We start from the raw sequence: 22,128 nt of genomic DNA, 5'->3' as shown, positions 1-22,128 counted from the left end.
GTGAGTCTGTTCTCATTGCATCCTCAGCTTTCTGTTTTTGGTTGAAAGAAGTGGAACCGGATGTGGTCTTCTGCTGTTGTAGTTCATCTGCCTTGAAGTTTAACATGTGGTGCATTCTCGATGCTTTTCTGCTCACCACACTTGTACAGAACGGTTATCTGAGTTACTGTATCCTTTCTTTCAGCTCAATCCAGTCTGGCCATTAGTCTCTATTAACCTCTCACATCAACAAGGCTTTTCTGTCTGCAGAGCTGCCGCTCACTGGATTTTATTTTCTTTATTGCACCCTTCTGAGTAAACTCTAGAGACTATTGTGTGTAAAAATCCCAGGAGATCAGCAGTTATAGAAATACTCACATCTGCCAGATTGATACCAACAATCATACAACAATCAAGATCACTGATCTTACAATTTTTTCTCATTCTGATGGATGATAGTCAATATTGTACATAACTGCTGGACGCATCTGCATGAGTTTATGTCTTAACTGTGTGTAAAAAAAAAATATCACTCTTGCATGTTAAAGATCTCGGATTTAAAGATGTTAACATTACTACAGGTATATAAAATGACTAAAAACAAATAAAAAACGTTATATTTAGCATAGCTTATTTTCCAAAATGTCGATGAAGGTACATGTCTGTGATTTATTTCATCTTCTGTGTTATATGAGATTCCGATGCTAATGTTTGTTCTGTTTTTTTGTGTTGTAGAAAATTACACGCTTGTTAATATTCTAATGCATTCAAATTCTACGTGTTTTTCTGCGATTAGCATTCAAATGCAGCTTTAAAGCAATACGAGTTCAGCTCTGCTGTGAAACATTGCAAAGAAAAGCACTTCATCTACAAGGACAAGGTTATTGCCTTGGTAAAGTCTGCTCCCTGTTGTACGCTCTTCCCCTCATGCTGCAAGTGGCCACTTGTGATGCAGTTGCTGCACCCTTTTGAGTCTGAAGTGTCTGAAGGTACAGACAGGTTAAGAGCAGGTATTTGATCACGGGGCAGGGTTTGTCTGGCATAAGTGGAGCACCAGTGATTTCTCTGCTTGTCTGAGAATCCTAGATATGAATGCTGAACAAGTCCTTCATAGCTTTTTAGATATATTTCTATTTTTGTTCCTTTATTGGATTTATTTCACATTCTTCATCACCACTACAGACACCAAGTCTTCTTGGTTTTTTTTATTTGTATATCTTACCCTATCTGTCCTCTCACTCTTCTTACTTTATCTTTTTTCTTTCTGTTTTCTCTGTGCCCCTCTGTCTATTTCACTATTGTTTTTTTTTCTCTCGTCTCTTTTTCTTCCCACTTTTTTCTTTTTCACCTCTCTGTCTCTCTTTGCTCTTCTTTTTCACTTTTGTTCCCTTGTCTCTATTTCTCTTTCACTTCTCTCTTCTGTCTTTGCAATTTGTTTTTATCCTCTCTCTCTCTCTCTCTCTCTCTCTCTCTCACTCAGATTGTACAGTTGAATCCTATCTCATTGTCCTTTGATTTGACTCGATGTTCTTGTTTGTATCACTGGGCTTAGTGTCAGCTCTGAGGATTAAAAAAATATGAGGAATGTCCAGATGCATTGAAGTCTCCACTCTCTGAAATTTCATATTTAATTGACGGCATTAAGGGAGGGGACAGAAACTGGAAGCATGTCACTTGGAATCATTTACCCAGTGTCTGAGTGCGAGAGAGAGAGAGAGAGATACACTGTGTGTGCGAGTGAGAGAAAGATCACAGAGGTTAAACATGTCTGCTGTTAGGTGACCGTCCCCAATTAAGAGCATGTTTTTCTATGTGCGTTGTTTATTTAAATGTGTTGACTAGCTGGTACCCATCATAAGCTAATCTCAGGTGGCTGATGATCTTGAGATTTGAGACTGTGTACATTGTTAGAACCCGTTCCTGAGAGAGGGACTTCACATCAGCAGGGAGCTAAAACTCCTGGACAGCCCACCTCCTGTCATCTCTGAAGACATGTAGAGACAAAGAGGAAGATATATAAGATTGATTTTTAGTTAGCTGTGGATGAATTTATGCTCAAATCTCTAACTGCATTAGCACTAAAATGTGGTTAAAGCTGAGTGTGCGTTACTGACTGAGAACTTCTGGGCATGACTTGAATTTGATTTTGATTTGTGGAACCATAATGTAATGATGGATGGTTTTTCTAGAGTTGTCATTTTAATGATTATGCTTAACTTCTTTAAGTCAAAGCCTTTTATTCAGCTATTTGTCTCAAGGCTCATATAGTGTAACTGATAAGTTATTCAGAAACAGAAACAAAAAATTGTTCTAATAACCAGAATTATATTTGGACAAAATTATGTCCAAACTTTATTTTTTGTTACATTATGTTTTTAGCACTTACTCTTTATGGAAGTTTGATTGTCAAGAATGAATCTTAATCTAATAAGAAATTTGGATCCTTGTGTGTCTGGGAACATACTGTTTTTCCATTTACTAACATTTGTTATAACTGTCAGACTGTGCACTATTGTCATTTCTGTAACCATGTATAATGTTAGCGGCATCATGCTAGGGCAGTTCAAAAGGAAAGTACAGTGACAGGTTTTATGTTACACAGTTTTAACCAGGCTTCAGTGCACCATATGGCTTTGTGTGCGATCTTGTTTTGGTTTGCACTCTAAATGTCCTTTCAAATACTGTGCCGCCATTAAACACAGGCCTGTCAGTTCGGTACTGTGTCAGGGACGTGTCTGGAGGTGCATTTGGCCTGTTAGGCATGCTCAGTTAGAGAGATCGAGAGGTCTCAGGGCTCAGGTTACGGCTCTGGGAAAAATGAGCAGACTTCAGGAAAGAGATGGCGAAAGAGACGGAGATGGGGGGGAGAATTAGCTGGCAGACGGGCAGATTTTTGTCTCCGTTCAGCTGCTGCCAACTCAGTTCCTTACATTCTTCTCATTCTCTGTCGCCTTCAAAAAACTATGCGTCCTCACATATACAAACACACCCACACAAACAAAAGACTTTGAATAGGTGAACCCAGCTGTAGAACAGATTCAGCTCTCCCTCATTACAATATACATGTACATGTATATTGCTATGAATTGACTTTTTTGGTTAATAGTTATTTATGGCTGTATTTATAATATACATTATAATGTTTGTTCATCTTACAGATTATTAGCATCTAAGATGGACACTAGCCACACAAATCTTTGCAATTGTTGCTGCCATCTTGGCCAATTATTTCTCTTTTTTCTCTATTTCTCCAAAAATAACAACAAACTGTAACTTTTATACTGAAACTCAGTATAAAACATAACAGTAACTCCCTTCTGACAGGTGAAAACTGTGTTTTTATTTTCTGAGGAGATTCGAGTGGGGAGGGGAACTAGCAAAGTTGCTAGCTTAATTAGCTATTTAAGGTTTAGCATATATACCTCATCTTTAGTTTGAAACAGTTTCTTAGTTAGTCTTCTAAATAATTGGTAAGAGGTAGATAGAATTAGTTTAATGACTTGTTAGTTGACTTTGTTTGGTATGTTTGGCATGTAAGTCTTTTCTCCCTGCTGCTATTAGACTTTACAATCAAAGCTGCTCCCAGTGAACCAGTCACCATAATACACACTGTTATTACTGTTTAACTGCAATAATAAACAATAACAAAGTATTTTAAACATGTGCAATTCATGCAATATTACCTATGTGCAATATGTCTTTCAGTGGAACTACTACTCGTGGTCTCTTTTTCTACATTTTGTTTTGTATATACTCTATTATATTACGTCGCTCTTCTTTTTATATATTTGCATTTTCTTACTCTTTGCTGCTGAAACAGAGAAATTTCCCCATTGTGGGACGAATAAAGGTATATCTTATGTACTTTCTGTAAGGTAAGATGTTTAAGACCATGCTAGCTAGCCTGTCATGCTAGCTTTATAACCTTATCTTATACACATATATACATTTTAGGATTATTAGTTTGTCTCTTTAATATTAATTATTGTTGTTATTATTTTTTTAGTATCGTTTTATATGGTTTTAATGTAATGTTCAAGACACAGCAGTAAGAGGAGTAATGGCAAATGTCTAAAATGTGTAAAATATAAAAAATAGTTTTGGAGAAAAATTCATTATGATTAAAAAAATAAAAAAATAGAAACAATTTCCTCATACTGCTTTCCTGGCAGTGTTTATAGTAGATTTCTGTTAGTATTTAATGATGTAAATTTGTTTGTTTTGTTTCTTAAACATGGTTATAGGTAATTGTTTAAGGATATCCTGCATCATGCTTGTACCTAGCAACAAAAACCGCAGATGTCTGCCATGTTTTTCCAACAGCTAACTGTTAATATTGGCAGATATACTGTGTTGGGTGGAATATAATTATGGTCTTATTTTCAGGGAGATGTGTGATGAGTCCATGACTCACTCTGCAAGCTCCACCTCCAGTTTGGACAGCCATGCCCTTTCAGAGAGCAGTCAGTCTCAGGGCCTGAGATGGGAGGAGCAGCAAAAGGTCCTGGCTGTAGAACAACTGTGTGGAGTTTTCCGGGTGGACCTGGGACATATGCGGTCCCTGCGGCTTTTTTTCAGGTGTGACACTAATGCAATGACTCCACATGAGGCCCTATATTTAAACCCCTGGGGAAATCTATTTTTAAAAAAATGTTTTTATTTATTTCTTAACAGATGATTAGAAATTTTATATTTACTTTCTCATATCTTTCTGCTAAAACATCAGTTAAAATGTAATGAAGAAGTGGGGGCACGGTGGCTTAGTGGTTAGCACGTTCGCCTCACACCTCCAGGGTTGGGGGTTCGATTCCCGCCTCCGCCTTCTGTGTGTGGAGTTTGCATGTTCTCCCCGTGCCTCAGGGTTTCCTCCGGGGTACTCCGGTTTCCTCCCCCGGTCCAAAGACATGCATGGTAGGTTGATTGGCATCTCTGGAAAATTGTCCGTAGTGTGTGATTGCGTGAGTGAACGAGTGTGTGTGTGCCTTGCAATGGGGTTGGCAGGGTGTATCCTTCTTTGATGACGCCTGAGCTCCCCGTGACCCGAGAGTTCAGATAAGCGGTAGAAAATGAGGGAGAGAGAGTAATGAAGAAATAGCTGTAAATCATGTGACCATTTACAAGAATGCAGGGTCTGAAGGAGTTAATTGCTGTGTACAATTCATGGGTTTAATCTTACATTATTAATATCTATATTTAAATCCATACTTTATATTTTTTTAAATTAAATTCTATCTTTCTGTAGTATAGGTTACATATAAGCAATGTCAGACAATAACCAGCAATAATTTCAACACCTTTCACTGTGTTTTGGTTTTGAAAGTTTTATGGACTGGTAAATGATTTGCATGAAACCATGGTAATATTTACATTCTCTTATTAAACCTGGACACTACAGACTTAAGACTAAAAACTAAAGACTGCTCTTATTTTTTATTTCGTTATTTGAGTAAATGTTTTCCGCACTGTGGCACTTTTGACATGCACTGCTGGGGTTAGGTGTTCGATTTCTGCCTCCACCCAGTGTATGCAGAGTTTGCATGTTCTGCTTATGTTTTAGGGGTTTTCTCCAGCTACTGCAGTTTCCTCCCTCAGTACAAAGTCATGTGTGTTGATTGCCATCTCTTCATTATCTGTAGTGTGGGAATGAGTGTGTGTGAGATTGAGTACCCTGTGGTCGGTTGGCATACTTTCCAGGGTGTATCCTGCCTTGTGCCCAATAATCCCCAGGCACCCTGCTTAGGATAAGCAGTACAGAAGTCAAGATTTATCATTTGTGCTAAAAGGCTACATATGTGATAATAGTTTAAAGCCACAGGAGTATTTTATCTGATAGCAGTTTAAGGTCCTCTGCTCTGTCAGAAATCCTTACTCGCTACATGTGAAGACATGACGCATTAAATCACATTATATTCCTCCTCCAGGTTTGCTTAATACTTCTGTGGAATTTAGTACACAGTGTAATCCAAAGTTGTCACATTGTCACCGAGTGTAGGATTTTTTTTATGTGAGTCCCTGTGGATTAACAATTATGACAGGAAAATATTTTACTTTTTTAGAAAGTGTGATGAGAGACACTCTTTGGTGACACCTTCTGTCACCTCAGTCAACACCTGGTGTGATAATTCCTTTAAGTGTCAGAGTATTGCCATGGCAACCATCACAGACTAGGATGGCGGGTAGAATGCAGTTTCCTGACTGGGTTTCTAAGATATACATGTAAATCAGTCTTGCACTGGTTGTAGTCGAAACGCACGTTTTTAGTGTGGCGACTGTGCAAAATGCAATTAATCATTTATGCATGGTGCATTTGTTCAAAACAGTGCAAAGAAAAGGTTGCTTTTCAATAATGTCTGATATATTTATCACAATCTTTGCAGTGTTGGGTTATGTTACATATGTTTTAATGTTTCGGATGCAGTGATGAGGCCTGCACAAGCGGTCAGTTGGTCATAGCCAGCAGAGAGAGTCAATACAAGATCCTGCACTTCCACCATGCTGGTCTGGACAAACTGGCCGAAGTGTTTCAGCAGTGGAAATGCTGCAGGGAGACACAGCTCAAGGACCAGGTGAGGAAAGAAGCAAGAAAACACACGTACACCAATATGGATTGAAAGCCTTCCAGCGAACCCTCTCCGAACTCTTTTCATCTCAATCATGTGCTCAGGTGGCGGATGAGAAGTCGTGCATGCAGTTCTCCATCCGCAGACCCACTCTTCCCTCCACAGAGACTCACCCGGAAGAGCGTCTCTACCGGAGACTGGACGTCAGCTCCTGGCTGCGGCACCTGAACCACAACGGTCAAGTGGAGGAGGAGTACAAGCTCAGGAAGGTAAGATTGACGGTTAGAATTTCTGATTTAGCGATGTGGGTTCATTTCAGGTGAGGGTTTTCACCCCACAGGTTTCCAATCTTCTCTTACCAAAGGTGTAAGTGCATTCCAACCAAGCAGAAGCCAAACCTGATTCCTCTGAAACCCGAGATCAGTTGATAAAACGGGTAAATCAGGTGTGGCTCCTGCTAGAATGAAAACCTGCACCCACATCGATCCTTTGCGGATATGAATGGACACCTTTGCTATAAGTATGTAGGTGCTTGTATGATGACTAGGGCAGACCTGAAATATGAGCATGTCAGTAAATGTCATGGAAATATTATTGAGCTTCTGGAGAAGTATAAGCTTTGGCTTTTATTTTCTCCTCAGACAGCATCACATACATTCATTAAACTTTTTAGAGCCTTTTCTTGAAAGACGGTTACTTAAAGTATTTATTTTTTTCCATTTGCCAGGAAATTCTTATTAAATTGGAATTTTTTTTGCAAAGAAGTACTGAATATATGGCTTTATAGTTAATTTGTTAGGATTGAGTTGTGCTAAAAATTGTGTTGCAAGGTTACAGATTGATGATAGTGTATAGCAAAACTATAATATTACATTTTTACATCATATTTATCAGAACAGGAAACATGTCTGTAACCGTTTTAGGTTAGTTGAATTAGTCATGTTACAAAAATATAATCTGAGATTTCATCTATGAAAGTTTTAATGAATAAACAATCCAAAGTGCAGCATTGATATGATTACATGTTAAGGTTATTTCTATTGGGATTTTGCCCAGTTTGAACATATTTTAACTAAATCTTCTTTCCTCTTATACTTAACCAGTCACTTTAACAGTAACTATTCCTGTACGCTTCGTTGGCACTCCGTAGTAATATTTTTATTAAACCCTGTGATCCAGTCATTGCTGGTTAAGGAATATGTGAGTGGTTATATGACTTACTTTGTATGTATAACTTTGTAATGCTAAGGACGTTATGAGTCAGGCATATATGAGTCATTCTAAGTTGACTGTCTGATCAACAGATGTATTTTTTTTATTAGTCATAAGATTGCCTGACAATTGATATAGTAAAACAGCAGGAAACCCGATAAAGCAGGAATAGCAGATTGCTCTTTTCTTTAGTGTCATTGGAAGGGTGATGATAAATGAACATGCCTTCCTGGACAGTGTAATTAAATCACAAATAGTTGTAACAATAGTTATAGCTCTCTCGCTGTCTCTCTCTGGTCTCTCTGTCTCACGCTGTCTCTGTCTCTCTCTGATCTCTCTCTTTCTGTCTCTCTCTGGTCTCTCTCTTTCTGTCTCTCTTTGGTCTCTCTCTCTCTCTCTCTCTCTCTGGCTGTCTCTGTCTCTCTGTCTGTCTCTCTATCACTCTGTCTCTCTCTCTTTCTCTTTCGCTGTTACACTACTCTGTGTTGCAGCAAGAGCAGTAGTTTGAACACAATGCAGTTGACTGGCTTCACGTGTCTCAGAGTATCGTATGATAGTGGAACCGTCAACTAGTGTGGGAATTGGACAATGCTACATTAGTGAAAATTCTCATTCCTACATCATTTTAAGAAATCAGATAAGGCTGAGATCTTTTCATATAAAACATATTCATTTACTTTTTCCTAACCATGTTAAATGTCATACAACATCAGCAGTCTAGTGATTACAGTTCTACAGATTTCTGGATTGTACACAAATTTTACTTTTTAGTTGAAATCACATACTCCTCGTGTAGCTTCCAGCTCTATGACATTACCACAAGAAGTCTTTGTTCTTACAGGCGATCTTTTTCGGGGGACTCGACCCATCCATCCGCGGAGAGGTGTGGCCTTTCCTGCTGCACTACTACAGCTACGACTCCAGCTCAGAGGAGCGTGAGGCCTGGAGGCTTCAGAAACGCACTGAGTACCAAGAGATCCAGCAGAGGAGGTGAGCCATTCAGAGTGTTCTGTAGAGCTAACAGCATGCAGATGTATTCGAACCGTACACTTCCTGTCCACTACAATCTCCGCTGCATACTTTGAACCACACCAAGTAATGTGAAACATGAGCAGTTCATTTCTATTTTGAAGTACAAAGTGCATATATATATATATATATATATATATATATATATATATATATATATATATATATATATATATATATTAAATTATGTGTAATGTTCAGCGTGATTCTAAACTAGTGTTAATTATACTGTCGAAGTCTCAAATCTGATTGGTCAGCAGCTCTGATAGTAGAGCCAGCTGTGAACCAGGACTCGTTCTAGTATATTACTGTTTTTTTTTATAGAACTGACAGGGAATTTTAAGGAGGACACTCCATATAATTTAAGCTTGATAATAAACTAATTATTACAAATAATGCATTACTTAAAGTCTATTCATTGATACAGTGATATTTTCTGAAAGGAAATGTTTAAGATAAACATTGTTTAGGATGAAAAACTGACACTGGAGATTTTTTTTTCATAAGAGTTTGACAGTCTTAAGGACAGAGGAGGTTTTATTATTTAATGTTGAGAAAAGGAATAGAAAGCTGTTGTGGGAGTAGTTCATAGCTGTTAGAACGTAAATGATAAAGGGAACCGATGTGTCATGAATGTTTCACAACATCAGATGTAAATAAACAGATAAATGTTAGCGGCTGTTCGTTAATGAAATGCAGAATGCATTGAAATCGCTGGCAGGTTGCTGTGGTGTCAGGAATAGTGCACTTTGCACCGTGTTTTTGGAAACTAATCAGCTTTCCTAGTGCTAGTGACATAATACATTACACATCCTGTCATGTTTTATTCCTACTATAACAAGACGACATATAACGTTGTGAGCGTACCACTCTTTAATAAATTGAAAAAAAATTATATAATAAATAATAATACAGCAAAAATGAGGTGAGATGGTTAAAACAATGAGGAAGCTTGAAATTACACAGTAACTAAATGCCATTTTTTCTCAGACTGCAGGAGAGTCTCCGTGTTTGTCACCGATTCTGTGAATGATCTTTATTACGATCCTCACCACCCAATAAACGCTGAATAAAGTCAACAAGAGCTTGTTACTGTTACGTTTCCAGGTTCAGACTCTAACATTAAATAGCTATTAGCCATAATAACCATTTTTTTGGTTAATGAATTATTCATGAAATGGCATCATGCTGTTGTTAATGTGTAAAATACTCCAGTAGGAATGTATAGTCATTTTCAGCTTCACAGCCAGTTGACAGCACTCTGATCATTATAAACGTGTGTGTGTGTGTGTGTGTGTGTGTGTGTGTGTGTGTGTGTGTGTGTGTGTGTGTGTGTGTGTGTGTGTGTGTGTGTGTATTTTAAAGACGTGCATTGCAGAATCCTTTCACAGGCTGTCTTAGCACCCGCTGTTAGTCTCAGTGGATGTAACTAGCAGAGACGTCGCAGTCCAGGATTCTACCAATCAATAAACATGTGTGCAGATACGTGCGCAGTGTGAATTAATGCGTCCCCAAGGAAATGTGCATGTCATAACTGATTAAAGCATTGTGTGCCCATCGATTATAATTTATAGATGTTCACTGTGGCTTGGTTAACGCAGTTAAATCCTAATTTCTTTTTAAAATATCTGCATTATTTATATTTGATTTACTTTTGCTAAATATCAGCTGTAGGTTTTTTTTTTGTGTTACACACATCAGTAGAAATGATCCATCCCTGATCTTAGTGTCTCTGCACTCTGCTTATTGATTGGCTTGTAATATTATCAGATTGTCAATACTCGAGAGGGCGTTGCACACATTATACATTCTTCAGGCTGATTAGATGTACATCTGGACTTTTCCATTGACATATTGGCAAACTGGGGAAGGAATGTAAGCGGTAATGTGATGGGATGGCATACCAGACACACCTGCGTTTAATAATTTCATGCCATTAAGCATGCCTTAGGCGTGGCTGGAAAAACTGTCTAAAATCATGGTGAGAGGCTGTAAATAATTTTTTTTACACCTACCATGATCACTTTGGGAGGATTTCTAAAATGCATTCATGTCAACAGTCTTTATTCATCTTTCCCCAGGGACTTGTGTCGTCGCGCCTTTTAATTTCAATCAATAGGTGTGTGCGTGTGCGTGTGCGTGTGTGTGTGTGCGTGTGTGTGTGTGTGTGTGTGCGCGTATGCATGTGTGTATGTATGTGTGCGTGTGAATGTATGTATGTGTGCGTGCGTGTCACTGGTTGCTCAACTGTACAGTCAGAGTCCTCAGAGAGGAACACAGATAGTGAGAGACATGGTTGAGTCTAAAATGGAGAGAGAGAGAGCGAGAGAGAGAACTGCTGGAGACAAAAAAAAAGAAGAGTGAGAAGGAGGGGTAGAGAGCTGCCGGGGGAATAGTTTGCACAAACACAGGGCTCTGAAACAATTGTGTGAAGTTGCATCAGGTCTGGTGTTCATGTAAAAACAAACAGTGTTAATTAAATCCCACCTGCTTAGTGAGCGTTTAGTCCTTTAGCTGGAAGGTTTGCTTCACCTCAGCAAATCGATGAAGGCAGAAAGCCAAAAGTGTTTATCTGGCCCTATGTGGCTTTAATAAATTACAGAAGGAAACAGAACAAAACAGTTTTAAGTGTTCCCACGTGTAAATGAAGGAACCCGGCAGTTACAGTGCAGTGACTTTAGGAAATCAGTCTTTAAAGATTTAAGGATTCTGCTGTAAGGATAATTAATGGTACAGACAGAAATGCTGTCATTTATTCAAAGAACAAAGCATACGTAGTTTCATCATGTGACATACTGTATAAAAGGGGAATAAAACAAAAGCTTATAACCATCGGAAAAGGGGAAATGAAAATCTTTAATTATAATCTTTTTTTCTTTTCTGCAATGTCCTGCATGTTTTCATTCCAGAGATTGGCAAAGATTTTTTCCATAGAGTCATAGATGACCTTCATCACTCTCTCTCTTGTTTGTCTGTGGCGGTCCGTGTGTGTCTATAGAAACTATTTTATAAAATGACTCACCATAAAAACAGTTTCCTGGAAGTGAATTCAGTTTCAATCATGCCTGTCTATTTGTTTGCTTACATTCGTGCCTTCTTCATTCGTTCATTCAAACATTATTTTATGGTAAGATATCATGGGAAGCATTTAAAAAAAAAATATGAAGGTACCCAATTTGGAAGATACCCAACAGAAGTGATTTTCCCCTTAAAAACAAATTTCTATAAATAAATATACAAAAGCTCTTTTCTTCTCCTTTCCACTCCAAGGTTGTCGATGAGCCCTGAGGAGCACAGTGAGTTCTGGAGGAAAGTGCAGTTTACGGTGGATAAGGATGTGGTAAGGACTGATAGGAGCAACATGTTCTTCAGAGGAGAGAACAACCCTAACGTAGAGATCATGAGGTCAGAGTCTCGCACTCTCTCTCTGTTTTCCTATTACACAATCATTCTTATATATATATTTTTCCCTCCTAAACCAGCATGACCTGTTTATTCTCACTAACAAGGCCGTACTTCCATCTTAGTACTTTCCCATGTTACATTTAAACTGATTCATACAAATATTGTTTTATTGTTTTTTATCGACTTTGTCCATCAACAGAAATGGACCAGAAATTTACTGTTTACATTGTGGACCATTTTTGTGTGTGTGTGAGTAAGGGTGTGTGAGTAGGTGTGTGTGTGTGTGTGTAAGTGTGTGTAAGTGTGTGTGGTGATACAGCTGTATATGTTGGAACAACTGGGATTTTTAAACACCTCCATGTCACTGCTCGGGTCAGAAAATAAATGGAAAAAGAATAGCATCACACACGTAAAAAGCAGATGTGTATGATATTGTACACAACCTTTAAATCCGCCAGTAGCACTATTGTACATTCCATATTGGATAGATACACTTTAAATAAAACGTAGGTATACAGTGGTGGAGTTATTATTATTATTTTTTTTTTAGATATTTGCATAAATATTCTACCTTTTAATCTTATCATGAGTTTCTTTGTTCTTACAGAACCCAATTAAACAAATAAAACAAATAATTCTACTTCAAAAATCATTTGTTTATTGAGGTAGTTTTGCATATCTGTGAATAGCAAAAGTATATGCACTTTTGCCTGGAGTATCTTTTGTAATGCTTCATGTGCAGCAGCTTGCTTCAGGTAGTTTCACAACATGTCTATAGATCGAAGGTCAGAATCGTGAATTGGTAATTCCAGAAAATTTAAAGATGTTCACAAACTGCCATGGACCATTGTACTGAATGACATGTGAGTAGGAGTATGTGACCTTTTTTTTATCTCTCTCTTTTTTTTTTTTTTCTTTTCACCCTCCAGACGTATCCTCTTGAACTATGCGGTCTATAACCCCGATATGGGCTACTGCCAGGGAATGTCTGATCTGGTGGCTCCGCTCTTGACCGAGATCCAGGACGAGAGCGACACATTCTGGTGCTTCGTTGGCCTGATGGAGAACACCATCTTTATCAGCTCGCCCCGAGATGAGGACATGGAGCAGCAGCTGGTGAGCTGTCACAGGCTTGGGCTAAGATGGGCTAAAATTTGTGGGCTTGTTTGAAAGGACAAGGCCATTTCAGTTTAAGTTTAGGGCTTGAGGGATGTGTTTAATAACAAAATCTTCTCTTGTACTGAGAGATATTGAGACATTGTCTCCATGTGTCACTGGTACTCTGTCTCACTCTCTCACTCCGGGTTCAGATGTATCTGCGAGAGCTCTTGCGCTTAATGCTCCCACGGTTCCACCAGCACCTGATGCGACTCGGTGAGGACGGCCTTCAACTCCTGTTCTGTCATCGCTGGGTTCTGCTCTGCTTCAAGCGCGAGTTTCCTGACACAGAGGCACTGCGCATGTGGGAGGCCTGCTGGGCTCACTACCAGGTACAAAACAAAAAAAAAAAGATCAGGCCATTGGTGGAAAACACTAGTGACCAGAATGTTGTGAGTTCAAATGTGGTTCAAATGACTTCCTCTAAATGAGTCGGACCGAGAGACTACCTCAGCAAACACTAGACCGCATCAATTGCAACATGAAGGCGATTCAACGCTGAATCAACCCAACTGCAGGAAGAGAACCAGACGTGCTGTGTATTTTAAATAGCAGTTGCTTTTTTTTTATTTATTTATTTTTTTTTGAAATTGTGAGCTCTTAAACTGAGCTATGGGGTGCAAACGACACCAGAACAGAACAGTTAAAATTGTGAACTAGCAAAAACATGAAAGTAAATGCTTTTAATCTAGTGAAATTAGTTATATTCAGCGTCAGACACTCGTGTAAACTCTGGGCTTAATATGCACACTTGCCAAAGGTCTGTATCATTTGTTTACCATTTACCTTTTTTTTATGCTTTTTATTGTATTCCTTTATTTTATTTTATTTATTTACTTTGACTTTTTGTTTAATATTACCTTCCCTGGCCTCTTTAAATCCCACACACTCCCTTATCACCGGGATTCAAACTCTTCATCATAATTTATTAATCAGGTTTTGACTTTATATTTTCAGCCCTGCTCACTCCTCAGCCAGCATTTTCTCTGTTTGCTGTTTAACCGTTCCATGTGCTGCGTAATCCAAACCAAATGAACCAAAATGAGAGATTTCTTTCCAAATCAGTGTGAAAATTTACTCAGACGCACAATGCAATAATGTCTTACATCTTTATTAATATAATATTTAATTAATTTAGTCAATAATTAATTCATTTCTTTTCTGATGTATTTCAGATGATTTTAAGATCATTGAATACATTTAAAAAGTGTGTTTATGGCTATAAGCCAGATAAAAACACTTCCGTTTGCATATGTAACGTACCATACACACACACACACACACACACACACACCTCTTCTGACCACATATGTACTTTTTTGGGGGTTTTTTTCTTCTTCTTCTTCCTCATGACACTTGCTCTGTAAATGTGCTACAGATAACTGGTAAGCCATGACACATGGGGCGAGGTGTCGAATAATAACACGCAACTAGTGTTAAAAAATAATAAGCAGCTTATTTTCACTTTTCACTCCTGCTCATTAATTTATCTACACTTCTAGTATATTATTCATATGTTTAAATTGGTCAGAGATGCAGCTGAGTGCGAAAGTTTGCATACCCTTAGGACAAAAATACAGAAGACAAAGAAATGTTATTAATACAAGCAAGATATTTAGGTAAGACTGTTCTTTGTCTCAGATGCTCCTTCATCTCCACATGTTAAAAAGAAAAGGTTCAGTGTTTAATATTACAAAAGAAAAGAAAATGGCATCAGTTAAAATCTCTATATATGAGTTGGATCCGGATATTCTTTAATAATTGTTCTCACTTTAGCTTAATAAAACCCTCATTGCATCATCTCTACATAGTTTAAATCAGTTCTGCAGATTTTATTTATTTGTTTGTTTGTTTGTTTGTTTATTGGTTGCTCAACTTGTACAGTCAGAGTCCTCAGAGAGCTCTGAATGAAGCGAGTCAGTAAGTAAGCATATGGGTGCTGAAGAGCATCACTCCTCCTTTAGCAGCCATCTCCGTTCAAGCACTAATGAAGATGAGATGCTAATTGTTAGTCTAACACAGCATGACATTAGCATATATTGACATAGCGATAATCAGGTGACGGTGGAGAGCCGAGCCATTTGCTCAGTTGTGTTCTTCCAGTTTGCAATGGGATCACTGTGTTTGCTTCATGCTCTTTTGTTTAATGATTGGTTCTGGTTTTGTGTGTGTGTGTGTGTGTGTGTGTGTGTGTGTGTGTGTGTGTGTGTGTGTGTGTGTGTGTGTGTGTGTGACAGACTGATTACTTCCACCTCTTTCTGTGCGTGGCCATCATTGTCCTCTACGGTGATGATGTCACAGAGCAACAGCTGGCAACAGATCAGATGCTGCTGCACTTTAGCAACCTCTCCATGCACATGAATGGAGAACTGGTGCTGAGGAAGGTACTGTGAGCACACGCATATTCAAACACTTTTAAAGAGAATTGATTTTTTTTTAACTACAGATAAAGGAATTCCTGTCACGCTATTGTTGTATTTTTTCTTTTTCCATATTACACTCTTAGCAGTTGGTTATGCATGTCATCACACACTTCATGGTGTAAATCTCAAGCCAGACACAGTAATCTAAATGGGCACATAGAGTGCTTTTGTTTTTGTATCCAGTGACCTTTCAGAGCTTCGCAACCTCTAAATGTCATGATGTGATTACATCTGACCTATAGATCTAGAGAACGGTGAATGTTTACTAGTTAATTCACTTCTCACTTCTGCTCTAGAAAGTCACTTATCTCTGTTGTCTCCTGCTTTTCCAGGCACGAAGCCTTCTCTATCAGTTCCGGCTGCTTCCCAGGATCCCTTGTAGTCTTCATGACCTGTGTAAACTGTGCGGACCCGGCATGTGGGACAGCCGTTACATTCCCACCGTAGAATGTTCCGGAGAACATCCGGACTCTCAGAGCTGCCCCTATGGAGGCATGGCCACACCGCAACCCCTGCCATCGCCGAGTCAGCCTAACGAGGGCAAGCGAGGCTCGAAAAAACGGGACATCTTTAACTTTCGCAAGCAGCCTTGACTCTAGGTTAAAATCTACACTTGACAGGAAGCCTAGCTCCTGAGGTGCCATTCAACAGGTAGATGGGTGAATGAAGATCGCAGTGTAATTATTAGTCAGATTCGAGAGATTTATTCAAAAGGATCACTGCCTACTCCGAACACATATTTATGTGTAACTGATGTCAGAGTCAGCGTTGACAAGAAGACTTCACTCGCCTTCCCAATGCCGTGAAGAGACCTGACGATCAGTGCTGGATTAAACTGCATCGAATACATTTCAGGATTCATAAGAAACTCATAAAAAGGATTTATCGTGACATTTGTAATTGACAAATCAAATATATTGATACTCTTTCATTTTTTTGTTTGTTTGTTTGGTTTTTTTTTTAGATTGAAATTGAATTAGATTGAAAATTGTATTTGGAGTTTAATTTATTATTTGGTTTCTGTGACTAGTGATCTCACTTCAGTAACTGGAACAATCTGTCCAGTCAAACTACAGCTGAGATACAGAAAGATAAGCTTCATGATACAAGAAAAGAAAAACTCTTTAGCTGATTCATACCTCAGTATATATGGGCATACAGAGACTATAGATAGACACACAATAGGATATATTATAATAAGTTATGTGTTTTTGGTTAACAAAGCAATATATATCAGTTTTTTGAGGATATCGGAGGACATTTTATCACTAAACACATGAGCAATACTTCCTGTTAAGAACAGACGATCGTGCATGATTTTGTCTTTCATTAAGCAGCTCTCAGAGATTTGGCTGGATACGATGTAAAGTCAATCCCACCATAGTGCCGTCAGTTCTGTGCTTGGATGTCTGTGCCATTGCCTCGCCTCGCCTCATGTGTTAAAATCAAGGCTGCGGCAGAAGGTCTTAATCCGCACCATAATGCCTCTCAGTGCCGCATGGGAGAAAAGAGCTCCGGTCCAAACCCAAGTGGGACTTTGTCTATAATTACTTAATCTGGTGACGTTAAGCCGCTGGATGGATGGATGGCGTTCGAGGTTGTGCGTATTTCGATGACTAGGTTAGTGGGCTGTAGATGGCCCGCAACTTAAAGGTTCCCCAGAGTCTGTTTGAAAGCAGCTCGGAGAGCAGAGAGCCGCAAATTGCCGTTAAAAGGCAACATTATTCTGCGGGAGCCGAGCTTAGCCTCTCCACATGCAGCCGCCATAAATGCAATGCATTATGGACCCTTTTTAAACCATTAGGCATTTGAAAAGGTTTCTCAGATATCCAGGAAGGCCAAAGGGACGTTAGTATGGTTGGGATATAATTGGAAGATGACCGTGAAAGGCTTATATATTTTGGTGTGTGTGTGGTTTTGGTTGTATGATAGCGGTCTAGCCTACTTTGTCATGCCTTTTTTAAGCTTAAACTTTACCATATACACTCAAAGGTGGAGAAATGATCAAATCCATCATCAAGTGGAGTGGAAGCTTCAATATGCTGCCCAAAGTCCACATTTTGGTGTGTAGAAGCCAAGACTAACAAGTGGTAGCTAACATGTAACATTTGTCCAGGTAGTTAAGTGCATTTAATACAGATTAAGGGAAATGAACGAGTAAATAAATTCCCAGCATGAGGGACATCTATGTAGCCGTAGTGCTGAACTTTACTGATTTTTGATGTAGCAGATCGTGTTTGGACCTCACACACAGAGTTCAGATTTGGTGAAAGTCTGCCATAGCTGTCTTCACATCACAGGCAAAATGTTATTCGAGTCTGCTTAGTGTTTATTTTCTCAGCATACAGTATATTTAAATGTAAGGTGTGCATGTTGCACTAGCAGGAGAGTTATATAACAGCTTTGCGCTGCATTTTAAGTTTGCTCGGTTTCCACATACCTGTGTATTCCTGATTCATTATGTCTTCAGTCTCTTATCAGTGCACGCTAATTAATTCACCTAGAAAGCACAGAGCAAAAGGCGCTCCTTGTGAATCCCTCCACAGCAGCTTAGCCAGATTTGGGATAAGTACAGCATCCAGATGTGTTGTGTTGCTGTGACACGCATTACATTTAGGCATGAATCTTGTGGTATAAAATTAATGAGATCTTTTGAAGAGTTTGAAGTTTTATAAATAAATAAATAAACAAACAAACAAACAAATAAATAAATAAATAAATGCAAAAAAAAAAAAAGATAAAAAAGGGGAACATAAAGGATTATCCAGGCAACTGGGGAAGTATCTTGTCTACCACCAATGCAGTATTTTCATTGTGACGATACACATAGTTGACATTTTTATTTCTAATGCTAACATTCAGTAGAGTCAGGTAAAGCCAGATGTACAGGTTTACTAGCTGCTCTGTCACATTATTTCCTCATTTGTGGTCAGCCACATAGAGTAAAGAGGTGTGGACATCCACAGACATTTAATAATACTGGTCAAACCTGACACCTTTTTGATACTGTTCTTGTTCTGGTACACGAGTTGTTTGTCTTTATTACTCAAATAGCCATGCGTGTACACACACGCGCACACACACACGCGCGCACACACACCTGCCTGCTTGACTTGTGTTCACTTTAAACCGTCAAGACATGCACATCTGTAGTCTGATAAAATGTCATGTGGCTATCTGATCTCTCCGCCAAACCTTGTTTGCTTTCTCTTCGCGTGAGACTCGAGCTGGCTCCTTTGGTCTTCTCCGAGCTGTAGAGAGTAGGAGAGACAGAGTGCTGCGTCCCATATGACGCTCATTATGCGGCTGATCGATTTGAGCCGCTCGCTTTCTGGACAAACAAATCGCATTAATGCACGATCAAAAGAATGCACCGATAATACAAGACAAAATAACAAGCCACTTTACATCCACTCCTGCCAGTATTCCTGAGCACAATTCTCCTTTTATCTGTGAAAAATAAACATAATGAGGATAATGAGTTGTTTTGGATCGTATCAGAATTGGAGACATGAGGCAGAAGTTTGATTGTACTGTACACTGTGTCATTGTTGTCTGTTTTTTTTTGCACCACAAGATCGAGACTTGTCTGAACTCTTTGTTGCTGATTATGTGGTTTAACTGTAAGTAGTGCAGCAGAGATAGTAGTTTAAAAAGAAAAAAAAACAGTTGCTTAAAACCCACAATGATTCATATCTCAGAAACAGTCAGTGTGTGTGCATGCAGTAGCTTGCAGGGTTTTTTTTATTTATTTATTTATTTTTTTTATAAACCTCACCTTTGCACATGATGCATCAATCTGAGAGATAGAATTCGTACATTTCCATCTCCCTAGCCCCCTTGCTCTCTATCTCGTCATCTTTCTCTCTCTGCCTCTGTCTGTCTATCTGTCTGTCTTCCCCCTCATCTCTTTGAGCAGCAGCATGGGGGTCGTGCGAGCTCCTGCTGCTGCAGTTGCATTGCCTGCTGTGCTATTGGCCCTAATTATCAATTACAGAGGCCAGGCATCCCCACCTGGAGCAGGCCGAGGTGCTAATAAGCCTGGATTGCTTTTCTCGTCTAGTGTGTGTGTGTGTGTGTGTGTGTGTGTGTGAGAGAGCAGGGCTGGACCAGCCTCACTGCTGAGCTGCTAATGGATCCTGCACTGTCACACTCGGAGCCTGTAGTCCTGCAGGCCAAACCTTCCTCGTTAACACGCCTCCTCTCGGTGCCTGATGCTCCACTGCTCATTTCCGCCATTACATTTTCCTAAAGTTTTGCATCAGTAATACTACTTAGTGATTAATGCTCAGACTGAACGCAGAAAGGCTGATGCAGATGATGGTTTTTCCAGTATGATTCACACAAACCGGTCACACCTGCCGTACAGCTTATAATTCCAGAGCATCACCGATTCTCAGACCCAAGAGGTTTCTGTACGTCTCAATACAGTGTCTGATGTGATTTCATACGAACATGGAACTAACATTAGTCTCAATCTAGAGCCTGCGAATCTTCACAATCTTTCAGCTCCTCCTCCCTCTTTTTATGTGTAAAACAAAATTTATTTAAACTGCGCATGCGTATTTAAACTCTATAAAGACATTTATCGGGTCGATAGCCTGATTTGCATCGTACACTTTCTGTCTCTTGCTGACAGTTTGCAGTAATCAGAGTTTAAGTTGAGATCTTTGTGCAGCTTTGCTTCTCAGGATTCTTCGCTTTCTCACTTTCTTGGAAAGTTGTGTTTATTATGCTTATATATGATATGAGTACATTTAGAACGACGTGTCGCGTATAAAATAAAGTAAGACTTCGGGCTATTAACTCCCCGACCTCAGATTTCTGATTCAAATGGTATGTAAAACTCGACTGGCAGAGTAACCAAGTCATTTGTTTAGGACTGTATTAAGGCTGTTGTAAATTGTTACACAAACATGGTCTGCATTTCCTGATCGTTCTTCGGTGCGTAGTCAAATTTGCCTCTGCTTTAATTGTGGCTTATGCAGTCTGTAAAGAGCCAAAAAGCTGAATGTACTGTGTGTGTGTGTGTGTGTGTGTGTGTGTGTGTGTGTGTGTGTGTGTGTGTGTGTGTGTGTGTGTGTGTGTGTGTGTGTGTGTGTCTCCTGTGCATTAGAGCTGTGCAGAAATCATAAAGGGGAAAAACTGTATAATGAGGGATTCTATTTATTTTTCTAAGATCCATTGTAATGATGACTGTAGGATTTAGCAAAAAAAAAAAACAAAAACAGATGAAGAACTGATTGTTGGTTTAATGTGACCACCTTAATAAAATGCGTCTCGTGTCATTCTCAAGCATCCGATCTTATCCTCAAAGTGTCTGCAGGCTTCCTCTGTGGATAAGATCGGTCTTCTCTGGTGTCATTTCCATTGTTTTGTTTGTTTATACTGCTTATTTTTCACCATCAGTTTGTTTCTTGCAAGTTATCGCCGTCGTCGTTGTCATCATTATTCACCACAAAGCCCATCGTCCTCGATCACAACACAAAGCAGAACCTTCTCACGTTTACACCGACGACTCTGAATGAAGCACGACAGCGTAATTGTTTGTACTATGTTACACCACAGGCCTGTGTCCATATCAACAACATTGTCATTGTCTCCAAACAGAGGACACAAATGATTGTTGGCACTTTTGTACCTTATTTGAACCACATCCTGTAGATATCATTATTATTTTGCAAATAAAATGAGGAATTATGCACACGTGGTGTGGTTGTTTTTCCAAAAAAAATACAGTTTAAGACTGAAAAAATAAATACACCCCAAAATAAATGTTTTCTTTGTTACAAATTATTTTTTTACACTGTATTTTTGAATTAGGTTAATTATGTGCTACTTAAAAAAATATTTTAATTAAGCAGACGTTTTTCATGTGAATGAAAGTTAATAGTTTGGCGGAAGGCAGAGTCATAATAAAAAAACTTGACTTTAAATCTTGTTTAGTTAAATCTTGACTCTTTCTTCTCCTTAAGAACAAACCGTGAGAACCGATTTTATTCCTCCTTCTCATGCTGATCTAAACACAGTGGTACAGGTCACAGAAAATTATGCTTTGGTTCTTAAAGAGAACCCAAAATTCAACTCTTACTACAATACTACACTGTGAAATTTGACAACATTTGCTTTTATATGTTTATATGGTTAAAACCAGAAAAAAAAAAAAGTCTAACCATCATTTTATTCAGCGTGTGTACGGATTCCACAGTTAACATTAAACACAAAACAGCCTCTATTTTAAGGCTTAGCTAAGTTTACAAGTACACACACACACATGGGAAAAGTACAGAAAAAAAAGACATGCTTAAGTAAATATATGGGTTTTGTGTTCAGGTTTTACTCAGAAGCATTGAGTTACAATT

General features: G+C 38.8%; 1 protein-coding gene across 2 annotated transcripts in view; it reads left to right on the top strand.

Annotated features, from left to right (window-relative positions):
• The window catches only part of tbc1d16 (TBC1 domain family, member 16), a 32,090-nt gene extending 15,393 nt beyond the window's left edge, over window positions 1-16,697 (top strand). For both annotated transcript variants that reach the window (XM_027141537.2, XM_027141538.2), the window contains exons 4-12: window positions 4,366-4,557; window positions 6,398-6,545; window positions 6,644-6,808; window positions 8,593-8,741; window positions 12,051-12,185; window positions 13,115-13,301; window positions 13,496-13,675; window positions 15,581-15,727; window positions 16,099-16,697. In XM_027141537.2, the coding sequence (XP_026997338.2) occupies window positions 4,366-4,557; window positions 6,398-6,545; window positions 6,644-6,808; window positions 8,593-8,741; window positions 12,051-12,185; window positions 13,115-13,301; window positions 13,496-13,675; window positions 15,581-15,727; window positions 16,099-16,359 (1,564 nt within the window). In that variant the 3' untranslated portion in view covers window positions 16,360-16,697. The remainder of the gene's footprint in view (window positions 1-4,365; window positions 4,558-6,397; window positions 6,546-6,643; window positions 6,809-8,592; window positions 8,742-12,050; window positions 12,186-13,114; window positions 13,302-13,495; window positions 13,676-15,580; window positions 15,728-16,098) is intronic.
• The last annotated feature ends 5,431 nt before the right edge of the window (window positions 16,698-22,128 follow it).

This window comes from Tachysurus fulvidraco, chromosome 15 (genome assembly GCF_022655615.1).
Source record: "Tachysurus fulvidraco isolate hzauxx_2018 chromosome 15, HZAU_PFXX_2.0, whole genome shotgun sequence".
NCBI classification, from domain to species: Eukaryota; Metazoa; Chordata; class Actinopteri; order Siluriformes; family Bagridae; genus Tachysurus; species Tachysurus fulvidraco.
This window is presented reverse-complemented; position numbering and strand designations above follow the sequence as displayed.